This window comes from Photinus pyralis, unplaced genomic scaffold, assembly GCF_008802855.1.
Source record: "Photinus pyralis isolate 1611_PpyrPB1 unplaced genomic scaffold, Ppyr1.3 Ppyr1.4_LG5, whole genome shotgun sequence".
NCBI classification, from domain to species: Eukaryota; Metazoa; Arthropoda; class Insecta; order Coleoptera; family Lampyridae; genus Photinus; species Photinus pyralis.
The window spans coordinates 16,208,537-16,233,902 of NW_022170596.1; the positions used below are offsets into that span (position 1 = coordinate 16,208,537).

At 37.6% G+C, this 25,366-nt stretch overlaps 1 protein-coding gene and 1 long non-coding RNA gene across 4 annotated transcripts; one reads left to right on the plus strand and one right to left on the minus strand.

Moving 5' to 3' along the window:
* Positions 1-11,011: 11,011 nt before the first annotated feature.
* Positions 11,012-21,851, minus strand: LOC116171034 (sialin-like). 3 transcript variants are annotated; one of them, XM_031487676.1, is made up of 8 exons: positions 21,456-21,851; positions 12,815-12,983; positions 12,416-12,649; positions 12,191-12,365; positions 11,884-12,138; positions 11,556-11,832; positions 11,377-11,497; positions 11,012-11,324 (listed from the first exon to the last, which is right to left on the minus strand). In XM_031487676.1, exons 1-8 carry the CDS (start codon positions 21,515-21,517, stop codon positions 11,139-11,141), a joined length of 1,479 nt encoding a protein of 492 aa, XP_031343536.1. In that variant the 5' UTR covers positions 21,518-21,851; the 3' UTR covers positions 11,012-11,138. The 3 variants fall into 3 exon arrangements, with proteins under 3 accessions (XP_031343536.1, XP_031343538.1, XP_031343537.1); XM_031487678.1 differs by lacking the exon at positions 21,456-21,851 and adding an exon at positions 13,101-13,224; XM_031487677.1 differs by lacking the exon at positions 21,456-21,851 and adding an exon at positions 13,073-13,113.
* LOC116171037 lies at positions 20,619-21,458 on the plus strand. Its single transcript, XR_004145360.1, has 3 exons — positions 20,619-20,946; positions 21,261-21,323; positions 21,379-21,458. It is a non-coding gene; the product is annotated as an uncharacterized LOC116171037 (long non-coding RNA).
* Positions 21,852-25,366: the final 3,515 nt, after the last annotated feature.

The following is a 25,366-nucleotide window of genomic DNA, read 5'->3' on the forward strand; positions in this document are numbered from 1 at the left end:
TATAAGGGGGGTTACCGGGTTCTCTTGTAATTCATTTAGGAATCAAATACTTCTTTACTGAGACCACAAAACAAACTACATTTTTAGGATAAGAATAATAGCAAAACATTCCACTGAGTCGCAAGAACGAATAATCCTTTATCACTCGTCGTCATAGCAGAAATCTTCTTCCCGCCGCTCCCTCCTCTCTCGAGCGGATCTCCGCAATTCCACCGCGGTATTTGTTACATTCTCCCCCTCTGGTTTCGAGAGAGTATCTGGCGAGGAACCAGCAGAAATCGGTGGGGCATCTTTAGGTCGACCTCGTTTTCGTAACGGCACTACAGGTACCTCATCTTCGGGTCCACGGAACGGAAAAAGTTGCGAGCAGTGGTACACTCCCATTGGTGTTGAGGGGTCGTCCACGTGGGCTACTTCATAGGACGTGGGGGATACTTCTTTGGTTATAGTATACGGTCCATCTCGTTTTGGGTTGAATTTGTTAGTGGTTTGTCCTTTCGAGCTACTCTTAGCATGAAGGGTTACTAAGACTCGATCTCCTGGTTTGTATTGAGGGTTTGGTCTTCTTCGCTGATCGGCATACTTCTTCTGGCGATCTTGTCGAATGTCATGATTGTCACGAGCTTCTTCTAATGTTAGGGCTAGTCTCTCTAGGTATGGCGAAATCTGTGGTAGAAAATTCTCAGATTGTACTACGGCCCTAAGGTCTGTATTGACGTCTATGGGACTTCTAAGCTCCCGTCCGAATGTTAGGAACGCAGGTGTAGAACCAGTAGTTTCACACTTACTCGAATTCATCGCAAATCTAATCGAAGGTAGTTTCTCGGCCCAAGTAGTATGATCTTCACCAACTAGGATTGCTAGACGTGGTTTCAAATCTCGATTTTTGCGCTCCACCATGTTAGCTTGAGGATGATACAGTGGAACCAAATTTTGTTTTATTCCCATGCAATGGCAGACTTTTTGCATCACGTGCGACACAAATTGCACTCCATTGTCCGAAATAATTCGTCGTGGAAGACCATATCTAAGGAAGACTTCATCTACTAATATTCGTGCACACTCCTCGGCAGTGGCTCTTTGTAATGGATAGAGTTCGACCCACTTTGACGCAGTGTCTTCTACTATATATATCCATTGTTGTCCCTGCTCGTTCTCAGGAAGGGGCCCAAATAGGTCAATTGCCAAAATTTCAAAACGTTGAGAATAAGTCGGTGTTTGGACCAATCCGGCAGGTCTTTGGTTACTAGATTTATAACGTTGGCACGATGGGCAATCCTTCACGTAAGTCTCAACAAACTTGCGCATTCCCGTAAAATAATATAATCTAGCAACTTTTTGCAAGGTGCGATCAATTCCATAGTGGCCCGCTGTAGGTGAATCATGCAACTCCATTAGTACTTGCTCTCTCTCATGACTGGGTACTACGAGTTGAGCTTCGTCCGCATCGGTAAGATCACTATATCGGTATAAAACACCCTGGGTCATTATGTAGCCACGAGCTGTCCATACGCTATAGTCGTCGTTCTTAGAATCCTCGAAGCTATCCATAATTCTCTTGAGTTCGGGATCTTTCTGTTGTTCTAGTCTCAAATCAGTTGCTGATCGATGGGGTAGATCTACCTCGACAGTACAGATTTCACATTCGTTCGCTTCTTTGTGATTGCAATTCGGTCTGGATAACATATCAGCGACCACATTTTGTCGTCCTGGACTGTATTCAAATTTTAGGTTATATCCCTGTATGGTTAACGCCCAACGGGCTAATCTACCTGTTGGCGTTTTAAGGCTCATAAGCCATTTTAAAGGCTGATGATCAGTAATGACAATGACTGACGAATTATCTAGGTAGCCTCTAAACTTTCCCAGACTCCATACCACCGCAAGAGCCTCTCTTTCCACGGTCGAGTAATTTTTCTCTGCTTGCGTCAATAGTCTACTCGCATATTCAACAGGATGTTCTTCGTCTCCTTCACCCTGCAGCAATACTGCGCCGAGAGCATAAGATGACGCATCAGTTCGCAGCCTATATGGTTTGGTACCATCATTTTGTCGTAGCACAGGAGCCGTAATAAGAGCCGTTTTCAGCGCTTCAAAAGATGCTTGCTGATCCGGTCCCCAGGTCCATGAGCTTCTCTTTTTCAACAAGTTGGATAGCGGTCGAGCTACCTCCGCAAACTTATCGATAAACCTACGATACCAACTGCAGGTCTGGAGAAAAGATTGTACCTGTTTAACGTTAGCTGGCGGTAATCTGTCACTAATGGCTGCAGTTTTTCCAGGGTCGACTTGTATACCCTCTCGAGTTAAAACGTGCCCGAGGTATTTTACCTGCGCACTAGCGAATAGGCATTTGTCCCGATTAACGCGCAACTGGTACATTTTAAGACGATTGAGCACAATTTTCAAATCAGTCAAATGTTCAGAAAAAGTTTCCGACAGAACTATCAAATCGTCCAAATAGGCGAGCACTAGGACATTCGGGAGTCCATTTCGGAACCGGTCTATAAGTCTTTGGAACGTCGCGGGAGCATTTTTTAGGCCAAACGGCATTGTCAAGTAGCGAAAAGTCCCGAAAGGGGTCACGAACGCGGTTTTGTCACGATGTGGCTCGAACACTTTCACTTGATGATAGCCTGCACGTAAATCCAGTGTAGACATGTAGTACGTCTGCTTGGTCATATGGAGTAAATCGTCCATTCTTGGCAATGGGTACGAATCTGTGACGGTTTTGGAGTTTAGGACACGGTAATCTACACACAGCCTTGTTCCACCATCTTTCTTCGGAACGAGAACCACGGGAGCACTCCATGGCGACTCGCATTCTTCAATTACCTTGGAGTCCAGTAGTCGGTCCAGTTCGGTCTTTAGCTTCTCTCTGTTTGCTTGCGTCATCCGGTATGCTGGTAACGATGCTGGAGCTGCATTGCCAGTCTCAATCCTGTGTTCAGCATATGGAGTCGGCTCTCCCCCTAGAGAGAAAACATCCTGATGTTCTCCAATTAATTTTGACAATGATTCTCGCTGCTCACTGGTAAGCATGGTGCCTTCATCGTCTCTTAGAAATTCTATTGTTGACATTTCAATGACAGTCGTAGTAGCTTCAAAGTCTAGCAGGAATGTCTTATCCGGTTGATCGGTGAAGTACCAAACTCGCTGGCCTATGTCCAAAGCGACATTGGCGCTGGCCAAGAAATCAATTCCCAGCAGTGTTTTGTCTGCTTCCGGTAACTCAATGAAAGTGGTCGGAATGCTACGATCCTGTAGGAGTACGTTGACCTTAGTAACACGAGTTTGAAGTTCTTTGAACGTACCGTCCGCTAATTTTATTGTTACAGGGGCGGCGGAAAACTCTACCCCTTTTGACATTAACGCGTCGCAGAGTGATTTGCTGGCAACACTTTGTTTGGCAGCAGTGTCTATTAGTCCAGTTCCCTTCAACCCACTTATGCTAATCGTGAACAACGGGCGCGGTTTGGGATTTATTTTGGGTTCACTATTGTCTAAAGAGCAAAAATCCAGAGAAGCTGCAGTATTTGAGCACGAGGGACAATTTGAGCGTATATATCCGGATTTGCCGCAACCAAAGCAAGAAACGGTCGATCCAGAACTCGAAACCCTCCCAGTGTTGCCCTTCTGTACCGTTGAGGAGCTAGAGGTAGCTTCTTTGCTAGTAGACGAGGTGGAATCACCGCGGGAATCACTTTGTTTATTTTCCCCTTTGTTATTATTTGTCTTTTGCGCTGCATATTTCCGGCATTCCTCTTTCGTATGGCCGGAATATTTACAAAAAGTACACTTTTCGCGCTTTCCGTTATCAGTATTCAGTTTATTATCGTATTGGTCCACAAAAGTCTCTTCAGCGGAACGACACTCGCGAAGTAAATCATTAAACGTCGTCACCTTTTCGCGCGAGACCTTTTCGCGAATGCGGCGAGACAACAAACCGTATATCATATCTATCTGCACTTCTTCGCTGAGGGTACCGGAGGGTAAATGAGACAGAATGACGCGACACTGACAAATAAAAACGTCCGATAAAGTTTTAAAATCTTGTTCTTTGGAAAAAAGCTCGCGATAAACTTTATACGCAGGTTTCTTTGGTCCAAACGTAGTTTTTAGGAGCCCAATAGCGATTTCCCAATCCTTTACAGAATCTTTAACGCCTTGCCACCACGTTGCAGCAAACCCTTCTAGTAGCATAGAAAGACCGCGAAGCGCGTTAGCATCAGATACCTTTGAACAGTCCTTAAATGTCTTTACCGAGTCGATAAACGCGGAGACGTCACTTCCTTTGGCGCCATTAAAACGCGCCGTACACGTGGTGAAATTACCTTCCCGAACATTAACATTTCCTATTTGCGCAAGCAATTGTTGAAATTGGTCCGCGGTTAGCGTTACCGTACCTCTTGCAGCTGCAGCGCTTTCATTAGGGTCATTAACATCATTTCCAGGCATGTTTCTCCTCGAGTTTCTTAACAAATAAGGCGATCTATTCGTCGAAGACAGGGTGGAAGTTTGTTAACTTAAAATAACTCACCGAGTAAATGGAAAATGAAAACTTTTGTGCGATTGGGTTACCTAGCGATGTCCAGTTCTTCGGATTCACTTGATATGCCTTAATCGTATAAAGTTTTGTAAACGTTGATTGACGAAAAATGTGTCGACACTGCACGTGTAACTTATTTTTCGTTGTCTTTGCACGATTGCACAATATTACACGATAACACAAAACCACTTTTTGATTCCTATTGGGTACAAGCCACAAGTTTTGGGCGCCAATTTATAAGGGGGGTTACCGGGTTCTCTTGTAATTCATTTAGGAATCAAATACTTCTTTACTGAGACCACAAAACAAACTACATTTTTTAGGATAAGAATAATAGCAAAACATTCCACTGAGTCGCAAGAACGAATAATCCTTCATCACTCGTCGTCGTAGCAGAAATCTTCTTCCCGCCGCTCCCTCCTCTCTCGAGCGGATCTCCGCAATTCCACCGCGGTATTTGTTACCGATCCAGTTTCCAAGTTTTTTTTGGAGGGAGCCTTTTTCAAGGAAGGGCCGTACTATTTGTAACCTAAAGAAAAGTACCTATTCCAACGATGTCTGTAAGCTACTTAATTGTTTTGAATTGCATTTGTCCGTTATCCTTCAGAGTTTGCAGCGGATGCTTATTTGACGTAATCAAAAGGAACCTATTTGTGGAGAATTGACGTTCATAATGTAAATATCAGACGAAAGGATCTCATTACTATCCCTTCTCATAGTTCAGAGATGTTCAAAAAATCTTTTTCATATAGCATTACCACTGTCTACAATGCCATTCCATCGAATATTAAAAAGCTTACAGTGTCCAGGTTTAAATCAGCACTACGTCACATTCTTTTGAACGAGTGTCCCATTCTCAAGTTACTTATTAATTCACTTTTTTTTTCACAGTATTGTCTTTTTGTGTGTGTGTGTGCTCTCTGTTTGTCACCCGTCCATCGAAATTGTAAACATTTAAACTGAAGTTATGTTATGGGTTAAGTGGAAGAACACTTGGTGGCGATGTTGCCCCTAGGTGAACTTCGCCCTTCAGATCGTCATCTAATAAAGACCTTATTATTATTATTATTGATAATTATGATAATTATTGATTTTAGTATTTTGGAATTCGCATTCATTCATTCGTAGGTAAGTATGCAGTAAAATCAAAGCGTCAATATTTTAGATTTACAAACGAGATAAAAGGTGAAATTTCTGCAAAGTAAGGGGTAAGTATTTAAATTTTATTACAGAGCTAACAGTGGGCAAAATTAATTGTGTTAGAAAAATTTTTAGTAGTGGCGTAGAGGATCTATTTTGATTAATACGATCGAGGGTCTTCAACCACTATAATTTAAGTAACCATTCCAAGATTATTGTCGTATATTTAGTAAAATTTTCCGAAATAGACAAAGTTTGAGAAAATATGGGTACTTTCTCGGTGGTTCTGTTAAAATATTTTAAATGATATAAGCTTCCGGTTATACCGGCAGTAGACTCACACCTCGTTATGTTCTAATTTTTATTCCTGTACCTACACACACTTTGGATTAAGTTTAAAATACCTTCTTATTTCTCTATACCTACGCTTTTACGGAATGAGATACTTAAAAGAGGACAAAAAGGAAAACAATGACGTCACACTCTATAATTTTCAAGAAACATTTCAAAATCTAATGTTTATCATTCATTTTTCAACAAAACAGCAGACTGGTAACTAGATCTTGCTGAATCAATATGACTTTTCCTGCCCTCTTATAGTCTTATCTCATTCTGCAAAAAACCAACATGGCGTCCATCAGAAATAAGAAGATAGTAGCCTGTAGCTTCTACCTCTAGCGTGTTTATGGAAATTCTGATAACAGATTCAGATTCTCCGAAAAAAGGTGCCCATATAAGATGCCACTGGGAATCGTCCATTTCCGACCGTTAAAGAGTCTTCTTTTACCTAAACGCAACTCTTTTACATTATAGTGTATAGGTGATTACAGTTGCAAGATACAAGATGATATTCTTGCTGTCTCAACCTCAACTCCTGTCTTGGTCCTTAGTTAGTTTCCGCCGACACTGTGTAGGCGCAGCGCCACTTGCTACACTCGAATTGTTGATTTACCGCCCGCCAAGATACCTACAGACTTTATTTATCTAGAAAAAGTGTTTGTTTATTTTTCCCATAAATCGTCTTGATCGAGAGTAAAAAAATAAATCAGATTAGCGCAATAATCGGTACAAAACATCTAATCTTTAAACAGTCGGTATTCAGTTGCTATAAACTTAAAAAAAATAGTCCCAACATTTTGTAGATGAAGGTCTAAATTTATAAAATAGTTCTTACAAAAAATTTTTTTTGAAAAACAACTTGAGTTTTTATGGCGGGCGCTGTTATGGTAATTTACATTGGGTGCAGTGGGTACAGCAGACTCAAATTGAAAACTAAATTTGACATTTTCAGTTTTTCGGTTATATCACAGTTATTTTCAAAGATATGCGTTTTTTAATTACAAAAAGGAGTAACTTTTCCCTCACCTTTACGGATGATCCCAATCGTGAGTCACGAATTTGAACCGCCCTGTGCAGGCCTTGTCCACACTTACGTACATGAAACCTCGTTTATAAAACAATTTTACTCCATTTTAAGAAACTAATCCATATGGTGACGCATTTTGTAGATATAAATTAAGGTGCAGATGGATACAGGAAGCAGGTTACGGGCAGTTAAATAATAATACATTTGCATTTATAATGAGTTTGGTATAAGCAAAGAGTTTGGTATAAGCAATAAGAATTCAAGTCTTCACGTAGGTATCGGCATTGTTTAAATACCTTAAAGTATTTAAACAATGGTAGGTATCGGATAAATTCTAGTGCACTCAGTGTGGCCATTATTATATTTGCAGGTTTATTAGCAACTTTTTCATAATCCCATATCTGATAACGCAACACGTTCAAATTTTGGAATTGATGCCTACATCCTACATGGTTTCGTAGATACTTCCTCCCCGTTTAGTAATCATATCATAGTTTTACAAAATAGTATCTCGGGGAAATCTGCTATCGTTGTGGTTCTATCGTTATGATTCTTCAAAGGGGTCCAGTCGTCCAGCCATTGTATACTCTCATCAATTACATAGATTTTGTATCACTATATGCTTCTTGCAAGCTCAGATCCCATGAGAACCTGCAGTGAGGCAGGTTTCAATATTGTACTCATAATTGCATATCTGATTCAAAGGAATTTATAAGAATGTGTTTGTAGGTATGGTAAATGTTCGTCATTGTAACATTCTTTATTAAGCATAGGCCTCTACTAGCATCATGCTCTGGTAATGCTCATCAACTCGTGCGTTTTAAATATTTCAGTAGATAAAGCACTCATTTGTACTCTTTCTCATCTCATATATCTCAGGTGAAAGTATCAAAATACCTACTCAATATATCTGACCAAACTGACGACTCGGGAATTAATGCACATACACAATTAAAATGTAAGCTTTGAATATTAAGTAATTAATAATTTGTGTTCAAAGATACAAGGTAATGAACGAAGTTCCCGTTCAATTGCAAGGTCGATATTTGTTTAAGAGAAAATAAAAGCAATTTCCTCATTCAGTCTTGACCTTTCATAATGTAGGAATTGTTAGTGGTTATGCAAAAATTAAATCTGATGATAAAAATCTACCTTGGCTCTGACATCGCAACCTTGTTATCTGTGGCACTGAGAAAATCTTCACCCTTCTCCATTCTATTGACAACCACGAACAAAAGTGTGATAATACGATGGTGCAGTGCAGTAAAGTGGAACCGCGCGCCAGTAGTTTTCGACACTTTCATTTACGAACGCTAACTGTCGTTACATATTAGAAAGTTGGTTTTGTTGGTACCCTTTAAAACAAAGCTGAAGTAGGTAGAAACGTTGTAGTTACTGACATTGAGAAGTACTGGCCTGTGAGCGCAAACGACATGAAGCGTGATCTTCTTGGTAGAATATCATACACCACCAACTTCTGCATGTAATTTTGTGCCTACTTTTTTTTATAATGCATTTAGACCAGGAGGTAGCGTACATCCATAAGCGACAAAATATTCGATAATACAGGCTGAAAGTACCTACGTTGAAAACTATAGTAACAAAAACGCGCGTCTCCCATCAGTTGTAAATGGAGGCGGCGAAGATAAAGTGTCTATTTTCAGTGTTGGGCATCAACTTCGTAAGAGCCACGGAAAAGATTTATATCAAGAAATGCTATTTTTCCCACAGTTTTCAAGGATTCTATGGCAGACGACTCCAAGTGCAGCGTTGGGGGCGACAGACGCCCTTCAGTGTAGGGAAAAAACACTTCTGAACCATGATGTACATATAAAGGTCATACATAAAAAAATTCGGTTTTTGCCACTATTTCAAACATATATAATGGCATCGTGTTGATGCTCAAAATAGTTACTTTTTCAGCGCCGCCTCCAAGTTAATGCTGCCATTTACGATTGGCAGACGGGGGATTTTGTTGCTAGTTTTTAACTTACTTTCAGCCTGTATGAAGGGATATTTTTTACATCATTTCTAGTTTATCAGTTTCGGTACCTTCTATGGATTTTCTATAACCACGTGCATTTTGATCAAAAGTTGTGAAATCGCAATCTTCACTGATTTGAATGAGAAAACTTTAAACTCTTTATCTTGATGTCAACAGTAAAGTTTTGGAAATCAAATTGTCGAATTTAAATATGGAACAGCACTTGTTTAAAATGGGCTTACGTAAATCGTTTTACTATACTACCCATACTTTTCAGTTTTCTTTTTGTGGCAACCGCATCGAGTCATGAAATAGATGCGGAATCTTATTTCACAGGATAGAAAATGTTACTTCTCCATCGCGTGGTAACATTTTTGAATTTTGGCCTGCAATGAGATCTTTTAAATGTCAAAATGTGCTTTACTAAAGTCATGGTCAAATATGAAGCAAACCTGTTTCTAGCTTTCATGTTACCACTGATAACTTTACTACCTATCACAAACGTTCATATTTTAGATCTCGTTTAAACATTTATTGTGAGGTGGCCGAACGATAGGATTTACATATTGCAAATTAAATGTTATACATTTTCTCTACTTTTAAAATGGTAGGTAAATCCAATCGGTGGGGAATCCAAGCAGCGCAAATCGACCCATAATCAATTTTTAACATAAAAAGTAAATAATGGAAAATAAATATAGCTTCTAATGTTTATTTGGAGTAGTATGAGCGGGGGGAGGGTTAATAGGTTGGATTCATAAACTGTACAGATTGACAATGAATCCAGCTACAGCAATGGCTTTTGCTGGCTTTTCTTTGCGCCACTTATTTATGCCACTAACACTGTATCCAAGATAAAGATGTCCATCAGTGCGATCTCTGAAACTATAGAAGATACGAAGATGGTCAAATCAACAAAGATGCTTTAAAGAAAACCAGAAAATTTCGATGACATATGCCGGGAAAACCGAAATTTGCCGATTTGATTTTTAATTTTTCTGGTGTTATTTGAACAGTTACAAAACAATTTCGAAAGAAAATTCAAAGGACTTTTGAACTAGTAGCCCAATCTTGGAACTGTTTGAAATTATGGATTCTACACAGGCCACATTCTATAAGAAAATTTTTTTTCCGGGTCGATCTGAGACATTTTTTTTTCGAGTCTCAAAAAAAGGCAGTGTATAACCTTCCTTTTTTACCAAAATTTTTCGGGAAAATACTTTTTCTTAAAAATTTTGGTGGTTAGAATCCAAAACAATTCGTACTTTTTCGGTCAGAGTTCTCAATCAAAAGTTATAGACTAGAAACCAATTTCGAAAGAAAATTCAAAGGGCTGTAACTTTTGAACCACATCCAATCTTCCAATCTTGGAACTGTTTGAAATTATGGATTCTACAGGCCACATTCTATAAGAAAGTTAAATCATGATACAGATATTTTGTAAATTTGGCACGATTAATTATACTCAAATTACAATTTGTTTTGTTCGTGGTGCTTGAAATCGTCAGGCCCAGAGTTTAGCCTCCTCATCCGCGCCCCTTGTTACTACAGCACTGATATAATTCGTAAAAATAAAATGCAATTTTTGTGTTCGTATTTACAGTAAGTGTACCTACTCAAACGTAAGGCCCAAAATATAAAATTAAATGATCCTTTACGCTGTTCCCGTCAGAAAAATATTAGACTTATTTTAAAATTAGATGTGAGTAGTGGGTAGATATTATAATATAATATATTATAACAGCAATTACCATTATTACATAATAGTCCTCAGAGCATTTCATGCTAGATTGCCTTTTTTTCTTGAATATTGCACCAACTTATTGAAACGGTGCACGTATTAGAAACCCGTGTGTATATCATTCTTCATTGACAAGCCATCCTCCCTAAGATTTTGGTAATATGCTTTCCTTTTTACTGGAAAGTAATGCCTTTAATAAATGTTTTGCAGTTCATGATTTCAATATCGGAAGATGTTTTTTTCGTGGCGAAAGTTTGAGTTTAATAAAAAAAATGACTTCTACTACATTGCTAATGTATCACAGGTCGTTCACATCTTAAATAAAAATTAACAGAAATTCAATTTTCTGACGAAATTATTAATCATAGGTATACGCGAAATTTTCTGAGCCCCTTTTCTTCTCTTCGATTTCAACAGATTCCCTAGAACTTCTGTCAACGGCCCAAGGTTGTAGTTCTCCACTCGCAAAGATACCATAAAATATACACCCGAACAGATAGACACCGCTACTGATGAAGAACACAGTTTGCCATTCAAACGCCGTCTACAACAAAAAGAATAAATACGAGTTTCGATAAATAGAAGTTTTAACTTACAGGAGTAGTTACGATATATCCTGTTATAATAGGACTCACTATTCCGGGAATTGTTGCAAATGTATTGCTTAAACCCATTAGGACGCTGGCGTGTTGGGGGGCAATATCCAAGTGGTTTACCCTGGAAGTACATACAGTACGTAAGGTTTGTTTGTATACATTGTATAGTTGGCACCTACCCAAATCCAGCCCATGCAAATCCTCCCAGGCCAACTGCAAGTGAAAGACATACCGTTGTACCCACCGGAGACAACAAGTAAGCTGCTGTTATCATAAACACAGTTTGTGCCATATACGCTCCACAATTGAAGATTTTCCTAACTTGAGTCGTCGTAAAAATTTTCCTCTCTTGCAGCCAATCAGCCGCGTGACCAGCAAGTTGAGTCGTGACGGATATTGTAAGATATGGAATTGCAGCCATAATTCCAGTTGCTCCTAACTCAAATTGTAGAATATCTGAAAGTAGGTGTTTACTCTCTTTTTGTAAAGCAACAAATGTGAACATACCTTTCATAAACGTTGGCAGTTGTGTAAGCAACGTATAGAAGCCCCAGTTTTCACTAAAATGACCTACAACAATAGCCCAGACAGGCATTGAGGTGAGAATGCTCTTCCAAGGGTGCTTAATATCTCGTCCTTTTTGTTGTTGACCCAGTGAACTTTGAATGTATTTCAGCTCGGCTTGGCTAATGTGGCGATCTTTGCTCGGAGAATCAGAGATAATTAGGCACCAACTGACAAACCAAATCAAACCCGAAGTTCCTATAGGAAGGGAGGGGTTACAAATTGGCAACAATTAAATTAGAGGCATTACCACACACGTAAAATATGGACTCCCATCCCAATTCATCGGCAAGCAACGCGCACAGAGGCATCGCGACCACGGTTCCAACGTAACTTCCCGAAAATCCTATTGTTGCCAGTCGCGTCCTTTCCAACGGTGGCGCCCACTCGGACCATACGGCATGTATACAAGGATATGTGACCCCCTAAAAATGGCTTGGTAAATTATCGAAGTAATGAGAAGAAGGGTTCTTACCTCAAATATTCCTTCTATTACACGAACAGCTATAAGCAAATAGAAACTTTGCTTGGCGACGTAGGGTGTAATGACGGTTAAGGCTGCAGTCACAGCTATGCCCACTCCAAATATTTGCTTTCCGCCAAACTTGGTCGCCAGCCATCCACCGATGAGTTGTGTTAGGATGTATCCGTAGAAAAATGAGCTAAGCACAAACCCTTGTTGTTTGGAATCCCAGTCAAATTCTCGAACCTGCAATGGTGTTCTGATGAATAGGTAATTGGTGGAGTGGCGATGTACTTATACTTAAGTAAAATATGATGAGGATCATTTCTAGACTACCCAAGTGGACATAATACCGATTTTTAAATAGTATGATAATTTGATAGGAGAATCTCGAGTAATATTTTTACTTACATGCGTAGTAGTTCCATTTATCACCACCTCGCGTAGTTGAGTCATGGCTACCACGGCTATGCTGAGATTAACTCTCAAGGCATATACATTGAAGAATCCAAAAAATGCCAATATTGCCACAACGTATCTTCTTTTCTTCCATACCATCCATGTTGGAAACGATTTTTCACTGGAATAATTAGAAAAATTAAAAATAAGTTCGGATTATGAGAATATTTCAATGTGCCACCAAACCAAAACGGAAATGGCCAAAATTACGTATAATGTGCAGCAAATGGCCTCATACTTGTTTAAATTCATTTCTAACGCAGGCCGAAAACGCGCACACTTAGACTAACTATAAAGGTGAAAATAAAAACGGTAAGGAGTAATTGTTACACTGACACGTGCAACACAAACGGGATGTCAAGATTGATTACCTTATAATTAACGGTGATTCTCATAAAAATTACCGTGTCGTGTTATGTAATAATATTATTAGTTACAATAAACAGAAGCTTGGAATGTTACGCGTGCTTGCACATAATTTAAGTTCAAGGGCGAAATGGGGATGAGCGCCCATTGAAACTAAATAGAAGGTTAAGTTCGAATAGATCTATTAAAAAAATTCTCATCCCAAGATGATAACAAACTTTGGTATACAGGCTGATTCAAATTCGAGTACCACCATGGGGATCTCGGAAACTGTAAAAGATAGCTAGGTAGTTTGAATTTCGCAAAGTTGCATATTTTGATGCTTAACAAAATGCCGTTTTCAAATTGAAAAAGTTCCGATTACTTTCGGAGACTTATGGAAGTTATTTTTTCTTTTTGTGTCATTTGGTAGAGCAATTTCTTTCCCGATTTCAAAAATGTAAATATCGTTATTTTTTAATAATAAATGGGGCTATTATTTCGTAAAAACGCAAGAAACTACGAACATACATTAACCAAGACAAAGTTCGACATGCATAAAAGAAGATATCTTAACAATATTAAAAAAGTAGTAATGTTTACATTTTTGAAATCAGAAAAAATGCTCTATCAAATGACACAAAAAGTAAAAATGACTTCCAAAAGAAAAAACAAAGTTGATGATGATTAACTGGAGACGAAACGTCAGACTTAAAATTTAAAAGTAGCATCTTGTAGAGGGAAAAAAGTCGCTATAATAATGTGTCATTTATTTTGAAATATCTTTTTAAATAACTTCAGTAAAAACGATTTTGCAAAATTTCGTTTTTTCCGGATATCTCCGAAAGTAATCGGAATATTTTTTCGGCATTTTGTTAAACATCAAAATACGCAACTTTGCCAAATTTAAACTACCTACTTACCGCTTACAGTTTTCGATCGAGATCCCCATGGTGGTTCTCGAGTTTGAATCAGCCTCTATAGTATATCATGGTAGCGAGTGTAGACCTCTCTACAGTAGTATACATAATCCGTACCCATAATCACTACTAAGGCTTGAAACAATACACACTAGCAGTTTCTGGAGCTTTGTAGTTGTTTACTTATATCACAGATTTAAGTATATTTAAATCTGTGCTTATATATTGACTAAAAGTAAGCGGGAGTTGGTCGATTATTGTAGTCTCAATATAGCTACAGAAAAGACGAACGTTGAGGTTTTTATATTGTTTGCTCTCTTTGCTCATTAATCAAGTTGACAGTTTCTCTGCTCATAATATGAATTAAGAATGCAAACAACGACAAGGAAAAGAATGTAATGGACGGACTTTTCCTGAAAATTGCCTTAATTCATTGCCAAGCCAATTGTCAAAGCTCGAAAGAAAACCAAAACTGGTTTTCATGTCTTTGCTTTATTCTGCTCCTCGAACAAATATATTATTAACCATGGGATACCCTTGGACTAGTTTACGCACAGGACTAATCACAAATTTATGGTTTTACGTAATGACTTGGGCGACGACTGGGGAACCGATAATGTTTTAAATTATTATCTTTCAGAGATTAGATACAACTTCAGTCGATGCACCAAGGACGGTAACTAACCTTTTTAAGTGAAGATCAGCCGAAATATTTCAAGTGGATATTGGAGTGTTTTGTTGTTGTCACAACAATCGTTATCTATGGTCTATAAAACTTGAATTAAATTAATAGTTGCACAAAAAGCCCTTAAATAAAAATAATAACTACTGTTTGCTCAATGCTAGTAATTACCTCAAGCTGCAAACTACCTTATTTTCCGAAACACTGCAAGCATGTTACGCGAATCGTTCGTAACAGGGATTGATTCCAATAAAGAAAAGGAAGATCTAATGACCATTTCCGGAAAATATATTAAAACCAAAGGATTCGATCACTCTTTTCCCAAAATTCTCATTCCTTTGCCATGGTACCGTCATAGCATCATAGCAGTTTTCTGGAAATCGCTATAGAACGCATATAATTTAATAGAAAATTTACGTAATGTTGTACTTTGAAACTTCCAACTGATAAATCACAATTTAGACATGCAAGTTGGTAATTTTTACACAATTAGTTATGTTTATCCAGTACCTTTAATCCATCTGGAAAATCTTGGACTGCGATATTAGACTACGAAGGAGCAGAAAGAACGCATGAATAAGAATTCTAGTCGGAATTAGGCCTACTTTTTCCACTTCTCAATAACTTTATTCTCTGAATAAATTCCATGTATACCTACTACTGTTGATCCAATCGTTGTCAAGGTACTTATTTGCCAAATAAATATCGAGAGATGGAAAGATTGGCCCTTAATCTAGGAATTTCATATAGTAGGTACTCTTTTACTCTGTACCAATGCCTGGCTCTCGACTTTTAACTGTCAATTGTAGTATAATTTGTCCCATGCCCAACTTGAGTTTTCTTAAGCCAGACCCATGGCAACCTGAACCCCAACTTGATACTGGAATTTCATCCTATTGCACTTCAACAACGCAGTAGCGTACAATTCCATTTTATAGTTAGCATTTTTGAACACGACCATTCCGTTTAAGTAACCTGAATTTTTGGCAAACTTTCTTTTTCCGACTGTTATTACATTAAAATAATGGGCGACATATTTCCATAGAAATGATGCCTCTAAAGAACAGATAATTAAAGACTTACTTTTAAAAGCACCCTTGGCTCTTTGGTCAACAATCGATTCATAAGTTTTTGTAATATGGTCCCAACAATAGCCCCATCGAATTTAGTTGCTATTTATTGTCCATCTAATTAAGCGCGCCAGTATATTTTCTTTGTCATATATAGCTATTGTAAACATTCAGGGTAATTTCTACTAGTTAACCCAAAAAGCGGTCTGACCTGGGTAGTTCTCATTCGTACTACTCAAATTGCTCTCAACACCTAAGTATATCCAAAAAAACATTCATGAACAAATAATATGTAAAATTTGGATTTGAGGAAAATTTCTCCTTTGCTGGTGGAAAAGATGCAAAAGTGTTAATAAGTTATAAGAACGCTACAATTATGCATGCATGCACTCAAAAAATGACAAAGTAAAGCATATTTGCAAAGATTCTAATTACCAAGCCCCAATACTCATCTAAATTGATTATTTGCGCACGAGTTGTACGTTAAATTAAGTACCTTTTTATGTCATTACTAGTTAAGTCCCAATGCTAAATGCCAATACCTACTTCTCACGTAATTAAGCCCTGCAAGTACTAGGTAAAAAGAGCCTAATGGGATAGTTGGCACTTAAGTGTATCATAAACTAGCACCAAACATGTTTCATTAATTATTTTCAAGAGAAATGTTAGCAAGAAATTAATCTGCTTTTTCCTAGCGAAGATAATTGGAATGTTCAAATCGGAAAAACTCATTTTTATCTCCTGCAGGAATTAAGTACGGCGAAGGGTACTGTCAAGTTTCAGTTTTAACCCCCATAGTGGCGGTCTTAATTGCAAAAGTTCTTATTAATTTAACTAATTTTTGTTTCAACGGCCAGTTGCACAAAAAAAAATCCAGGATTATTATTTAATCCGGTATTAAGACATTTGATTGGCTTTATATTGCAGTAGGCAGTCAATCAAATGTCAAAATTCTTGTTTAAACTCAGATTTGGCAAATAATGTAGGATGTTGATTATAATTCGCTTTCCTGCAACCGTCATATTAGAATAACGTCCCCTTGAAAATGAATCATGTATCATTGTATAAGCTGTATATCCTTAATTTAGTTATTAATGCGCCGTGTATGCACGACTAGGCATGTTCATTAGTATTTATATATATTTTTTGAAAATAATTAGTTTTGCATTGTACAAAATTAATGGACCAAAACTTAGTCGCGTCATCATCCAAATTAATTTTGCTTAAATAATTAAACTCCAGATACAAATTTTCAAATTTACTTAATTGTATACGGTAAGCCATTGCAAACATAGTATAGGACGCGCAACTGGACGCATTGGTTTTTTTTCTACAGTAATTGAACAACTGTCAAATTCAATTGGCGACCACAACGAGTCATCACTAATCAGCAAATTCCAATTTTCATATAATGCAAAATTACTACTCGTTATTGAATTTAATCATACCGTATGATACACGCCAGTTACATAAAAAGTCAAAAATTACTTCCCATAATTAAGTGCCAAATTTTAGCGGTCATAAAAAGCATATAAACAATTTGAAATATTTGATGGAGTTTTTAATTATGATTGGGTGTGATTTATACGGGTTTAAAATTAAATTGCCAGCTGCTGAATAATTATGTGCTATTTTATCGTAAATGTTTAAGATTGAATCATAGAAATATAATCAAAAATTGTAAAAACGTTTGCTTTGCATACATTCTATACAGGCACATCCAATTAGGAAATAGGAACCTACACCCTTTATAAGTAAAAGGTGTGCTTACCTATGAATGAGGGAGTGGAGGGGGGATCGTACCTTTTTGAATATTTTTTTGGTCAAAAAATTTTGTAAGAGTTATGATTTAGCTGAACACTTTTTTGAATAAAATATGTAGGGTTTTGGTGTAGTGGTTACCTAATCTAGAAAGAATTTTATGCTCTGCAAAAAAGGTAACCTGACTTTGTTTGCAAAATGACGTAGTCTTCCTGTAAAGTGCTAAAAACAAAAAAATGTAGTTTTAAAACCACCTTCCCTGACAGGTCATCTCTTTCAACTAGATTGTGTAAAGTAGCTTAAACGCCCTATAATTGCATTTTTCGACCTGTACGGCTAGGATTATTTTGAGGAAAATTTATATTTTTTTATATTACCTGCATTAGAATTGCTGTTTAAAGGTCCACTAAAACCGATGCGGGAATGCTAGAGTGGGAAGGATGCGGGATACAATTGTACAGCGGCATAGTATGCATACCAATGCGGCGGTTCGCATGCATATTTCGCGTCCGTCCCGCTCCCGTTTCGGTTCCTTAATTCCCACGTCGCGTCGGTTTGAGTGGACCTTAAAAAACACCTGAATGTGCCAAAAAAGGCGATTAAAGCACGCCGAGCTTTAAAGGTTGCTAAGTAACGTTACTTGAAAACTGACACTTCTATCATCAATTGTTTCACTTGTCGATAAGTTAGCGCACAGCAACTATTGTGTATTGGAAAGTAAACCCGCTTATCGTTTTTTTATCTACTACTATGTGATCAAAAATGGGTTGCTGTCGAGTCACCTTTGGAATCTTTGTTTACACGGGAAAATGTACTTTATTTGAACTTCCAAAGGCGACTGTATCCGATCTAATTATTAACGCAATTAATGCTTGTTTTGTTTGAAGGAATAATATCATCAAATTATTCCGTAATGTTCATATAAAAGAATACCCAAAATTCACTTCGTTATCTGAATGTCCTCAATATGTAGCTACTTCAAAATGTTTAAGAGACCGGCCCTGACTATCATTACAATTTGGCGCCTTCGCGTTGTCTTACTGCGCAAACTCAGTAGTGTATTTGCGCGAATTCAATTTGTGGCAGTTTATTTTCATTGCATGTTTTTAGTTCAGTAGATGTTATATGTATAGGATGACGCAATATTTTGATTGTAACACTTGTACAAAGTTATAACAACGGCGTAACAACGATATTCATTTCTTTTTCTTTTCATTTGATTATCATGACAGTTTCCCAAACTCATATGTGTGAATGTAATATAAAGTGAAATTTATTACACAAGGACATAAGGTTCTTTCAAGATTCTATGCTATATATTCTCTGTCTCACGTTTCCATTTGAGTTTCCTAGGCGCTTAATTGGTTATATTTTTAGTGGAACGTTGGACGTTGGAGTTTTCTACGTTTCATTTACGAAAGCAATTCAATAGCACATTTACTTGTTCAAAAGGCCATGAAAAGCATTTTTTCGTTCAGGGTTCCGAAGATCTTCTCATGTTAACACGTCTATAGAAAGAGCTTTTCTAAAAAATTCCCCTCCTGAATGCTGTAGAGTCTTTGCTATTTGTTGCAGAACAATGTTGTAATTGTATTTTTATAATTGTCACTATTTTCTGATAATTGCCAATGTTTTCTGGCAATACACACACCTTCAAGGTATGGGCTACCTATTGCACAAAATTCCAGGACCATTCCCCTAGAAGTAGTTTAAAACGGCAGAAGCGGGTCCGGACGGGCGGACGGACAAAACGCAAACAATAACACTTTTTTTAAATTAAAAAAATGTGCTAAAATCAAGTTGCATGGTGGCCTATATCTACGGCTTCGTAGTAGGAATTCCTAATTCCATTGAACCTATCTTAATTTTAAATATTTACACAGAGAGACAATGCAATTCTTAGGAGCGATTAATTGAAAAACCCATTACGGCTATGTTGTATAACTTTAATTACCAAGCTATAATGTGAGTAGATGTATTTGAACGTGATTTGTAGTATCGTTAGTTTGTCCCTTACATAAGCTCCATAATAGCCAATCAATCTTTGTTACCATTGGCACGTGAAACCACACTTTATAGTCTATTTATAAGCGAAATCTTATTCCAATAATTCGTCGAGTAGGTAACACTAAAAAAGACCGGCTTCACTCGTTACGCTAATGGGTATCTACCATTAGCGTAACGAGTGAAGCTTGCTTTCTCATTAAAATTTTATTACCTCACGTTGATACCGCTCGTCAAATTGCTCTAATTAAAGCCCAGAGCGCGAAAATGATGATATCCAAAATGGGGAATTCAGCTCAGATCTCAAAAATGGAAAATTAACGGTTTCCGTTAATCAAGTGGTCGAAAACCACATTTTTCATAATTAGTAAACAAGCTCTTTCGTTTTACAGGAAATGAGTATAATCGTGTGATAAATGTCGCATTATTTTAGCACTTTGTCCTTCAATCAAAGTAAGCGTTTTACCCGGTTTCTGCCATTTCTGTGGTTGGCCCATTTTCTCGGACGTAGTCTTTTTTCCTATTTAAAGCATTTTTTGAACTGCGTGACATAGAGCAAACAAAACATTAAACAATGTATACCTAAATGCCATAATATAAAATCCCAAGAATATAAATTGTTGATGAGCTGATCACATCGCATCGACTCTTCCAGGAAAATTTACATACAATGGACAGAAGGAATGCGATATTTTATATCCGCCTATAGATAGATAATATAGTTACCGAAAGTCAGCGAAACCATGGTTCCATTTCGGTATAGTTACAAGTGTGGGGGGCCAGGAATGCAGAAGACTTTTGGTAATCGATAAGGTATAGTGGAATAGAGTTTGACGTCTGGACCCTTTGAGAAATAGTGTCAATTTGTGTGTCCCAGCAACGCCACTTTAAGGATTTAATTTTGGCCCTATATTGGATGACATCGTATCTGTCCTTAGAGTCACAACCAGAAAATATTGTTTTGGTTGGGAAATAATTAAAACGGCGAATCTAGTAATTGAATGCGTTTTACAACTCACAACATGTTTCGAAACATAGCATGAAATTGCTTAGAATCTAATCCTCCACTTAACAAAATTTATTAAACTTGCAATTCGTCTCGCGATAACCTTCTGTTTTCACACGATTAAAACTTAGATTAGAACGTAATCTTCACATTTTAAATACTGGTTTTAAGCGCTTCTCTAATCGAATTTTTGGGCAGGTTAATGAATACAATCTCACGGTTCTGAGCAATAATAATTGTATTCATAGAATGTGTCGTTATGCACTGTAATGAAGATCAAGGTTGCAAAACTGGTGGTAGGTGATGCAGTAATTCATAATTGTCTTTTTTATGTATATTATTTACATACAGCGGAAAAAATCAGAGGAACAATTGTGGACAATTTATTTGCAATTATTTAATTTGCGCATATTGAAAAGGATCCTTTTTTGCCACTTTTTTGTCCAAACTCAAAATTTAAGTGGTGTGCACATGGCATATGAGTTTGTCGTTATCTTGATTCCGATTGCTACCACCTAAAGATGTTGCACGCCTCCAAAGATTGTTGTCAAATTAAAATTAATCTGTTGGCTATTCTAAATGATCTTTATATACGTAATTTTATTTCTAGGTAATTGACTTTGATTTGTAAGCCATTAAATCCCGAATTCCTGATATACTGTTGATTATCATGGTGAGTAATTTTGCCGCAAAAAATATAAACAAATTATTCGCATTGCGTGTTGTAGTAATAATAATATGGTTGAGACACCACCAAACACAAACATATTTTCAAAAACATGAGAATTAACTAATAAATATTTACCTGGTATTTGTTGCAATACTTGTGCCATCAGTAACACTGTAACGTTCACTTTTAGTTACCATATTGAAAACAATCGAAATGAACAATACTACCGCGTGCAAGTATCTACCACCTTTAAAAGTGTCGGTAACACTTAACTGCACTTATATACCAAAATGGTACTTTTTATCAGCGGTCGCGAAATGGTTCGCGCTACTAGTGAAGTAATTTCAAACTGATTGGGCCAATTCGCGAGAAGAACTAAACCTTAAATCATTTTAATCAAAATTAAATAGCGTTATCTAAACCTTGATTAACTTTCACTTTGGATGTGGTACCTTATCGTTTGTACCTATTATATGTTTTAAATAAACCGCCCACAAATTGCGCCCGTACTTGTAAGTCAACTGATGACTATGGTCATTAGCCGGCGTAATGGTTTTTAGACGACACTTGTAGACCAGCTGAGAGAATGATGAGTTCTTACCTATTCACACATCCAACTGAGATCTTATCTCGGATCTGAAAATATTTGCATATTTTATGGAGACCTGTGTAGATGTTTCGACTATTAATTTTGAGTCTATACCAAGGCATACACATCCTTGGGTGGGACTAGTGGGGAAATGCGTTTTGTTTAATACCGTAAGGAAAATGATTTTCAAATACAAAAAAACAACTTCCACTTGTATATGTACTAGAAATAGAGCAAAACCAGGATGCCCTAGATTCTACCGTTCTGCTAATCACGAGGATGTTGTTTTGCAAGTCCATACAGTAATGAAGTGCAAGAAGAAGTAGTAAAACGGAAAATGGTCAAAGGCTATGGGCCCTTAGAATTTTGCGTATTCACAATCGCATATAGTCAGACCAGACAAAGTTCAAAGTTGTTCAAAATGAACACCTTTTCCTGCTCTAATTTTAGAAATGGTTACTCGCATCGTATTGGACGGGAATCATAAATTTTACCGTCGTCCTGTTTTGGCTAGCCATTTCAACGGGTGTTAATACTTTCAGTACGAACATCTCGAGGGTGGAGTTTGCTTGAGTTAACCATTTTTTCCATAGCTTATTATCTTTAATTCCCGAGTTGTACAATGTCAGTTTAAACTTCAGATTAGTTTAACTGATAGGTTTCAGAAACACGATTACTTGTGAAATATTAGCCAATCAAGTCCTTTAACTCACAATTTTACTATAATCTGAAGTTTAAATTGACATTGTACAACTGGACCTAAGAGTCGAACCTTTAATTTTTTAATTTAAATATCTGTTTACAGCGATCTTTATACAGGTCCTTTAGTATCTACCCAGGTTTCATTTTCATGCCAAAAATTAATCTCATTTTCCATCGCAAATCCATTGATCTCTTTGTTGATAGGCAAACCATTGTTTGGTTCCATGATGTTTTGTTCACGTACAACAAATTCTGTTTTGAAAAAAACCTTTCTTTGTGTATTTCTCATCCAGAAATGAAAAAAACAACATCTAAAAGAATGATTAATATAATGGATCTGTATTTTGCGAAAATTCTCAAGATCGTTTTCTCGTTGAGTAGTGTTTTCAGGGCGATTTTCGCAATTTCAGTAGCGAATGTAGATAATTTTACAAGTGCACATTTTGCCTGTGTAAGAAAACAAGTGGAGTGTACTTGAAATGGAAAAAGTGAGAGCAGTCGACTCATCGCGGTCGATTCCGAACGGTTACTTCGAACCATTTCATTACTTATCGCAAGAGTTGCGCTTTGGATAAATTGAGCAGGTATATGGATAACAATTTGTGACAAACAGGTGAAGATACTGAAATTTTGATCTAAGTTGAGGAATTTCCAGCTTTAAATCTATAATGACCCTTGATGTTAATGGTACCTAATGCATGGTACTTGCTAAAGATTAGAATGGAATGTTAATGTCCATAGGTATACTTTACCTCATTAATGATCAATAATCAATTTAACTAAGCTAAGATAGTTAACTTTGGTTAAAATTCCAATGTTCCAACTCTTCCTGGTAATTTGAGAGGAGAATATATAAGAGGCTGACTGTATTCATTTGGATCTAGTTATCCATGAAATAATGTTATTAATCTGCTATTAAATTCAGATATCTTTCCCCCATTAAGTGTACCTCCATAAAAAAAGAGGTCCAATAATTTTTCGGTCCATAATATAATATCACACCACACGGTGATATTAAATTTTAGTTGTGGATTAATAGTTGGATGCCTAAGAAGTGGGCTTTCTCGAGACTAATAGCGTATATTTTTCCTGGTGAACATAGGAAATCCCTGTCTACTTCTACATGAATATCATTGTATCATTGTATACAGGGTGATTCCTATAGTACCTGCCACCGTTTGGGAGCGTGTAGGTGGTGCGTAGGGGAGTATTTTGATATAGGACACTTGGGGTCGGAAATCTAAAATAAGGGTGCCAGAGCCAAATTTACCTTCTGGAATTTCGCGCCTGTAGGTAGGCAACCCAACCGGCCGGCGGTGCACACGGAGCGATCTCAGGCGGCGATGTGTGGCTGACACTTGATCAGAATTTTGTTTAAACCCACGAAATCCCGTCTGCAACGACGCGTATCAAGTGAATAAACACTATGGCAATAGTATAATAATAGTTGGCTAGATGTAGGAAGTGCATTGAGAACAACGGTGGCCACGTTGAACACTTGTAAACGTTATTGCTTTTGACTGTCGTTTTCCCTCCTTCCCTCCCATGTCGCTTCCTCGCGCTAACTCGCTCTGCATCGCTCCGCGCGAAACGTCGGTCGGTTGGGTTGCCTACATACAGGCGTGAAATTCCAGAAGATAAATTTGGTTCTGGCGCCCTTATTTTAGATTTCCGACCCCAAGTGTCCTATATCAAAATACTCCCCTAGGCACCCCCTATACGCTCCCAAACGGTGGCAGGTACTATAGGAATCACCCTGTATGTCTACTTTGACATGATAAAAAGTCTCCTGAACGACGCCTAATTTTATGCAACCAAAGTAACTACCTCCAACAAATGAGGATCTGCCTGTCATATTAATTAAATTGAATATTATCGCTTTGACTTCCCTATTCTAATTTCGGTTCGTGTGCGATGTATTCAACTAAAGAAAAAATTGGTATTTCCAATATTGGTATAGTGCCGATAACAGTTAAAAGAGCTTAGGAGATCTATTTTCTGTGAAGCTAAAGCAACAATATTCAAATTAATAATTAATATGACAGTCAATCTTTGTTTGTTTCAAGAAGTTATTTTGCTTGCATAAAATTAGGAGTCTTTCAGGAGACTTTTTATCATGTAAAAGTAGACATAGGAAATTCCTATCGGAAATCCCTATGTCTACTTCTACATTAATATCACTGTGTGTATACCACTGTTGCAGTCAGCGCTCCAAAAAATAAACTTAATAGTCCAAGAGCCCAGTAGGAAAGTATACCTTGAACGCCCGGACGATTCTAATAATTTTCATAGGATTCGTCATAAAAAGTTGCATTAGAATCGACAACGGTGCCGGCGAAAATCCTGCCGAAAGCAGTTAAAAAAAAATTAAATTCGCCCCTTATTTTTGGAAAATGTTTATTGTCCCGGACGTTCAGGAAGAGTACTAAAGGGTGCATATGGATGAGTTTTATCGGAAAAAGTCACGGTGCCGGTGCCCAACTTGCCGCAACCCTTGGCACCGCGACTACAAATGGGGTGGTAAATCGTACTAAACTACCTTTTTCTCCCGGACCAAAATGACCTATATGAAATATGTAGCTTGCGATGATAGGAATATAAAAAACCAACGGTCCCGACTCTCAGGATGCCGGAAGTCCTCGGCATCGTCGATGGAATCCGAGCGCGCGCGAGCCTATTGCCAGTGCGAAAATTGAAAAATTGCAAGAATTCACGTCACTTACCTATGTATTCGGTGAAAAAATGTAACACCACA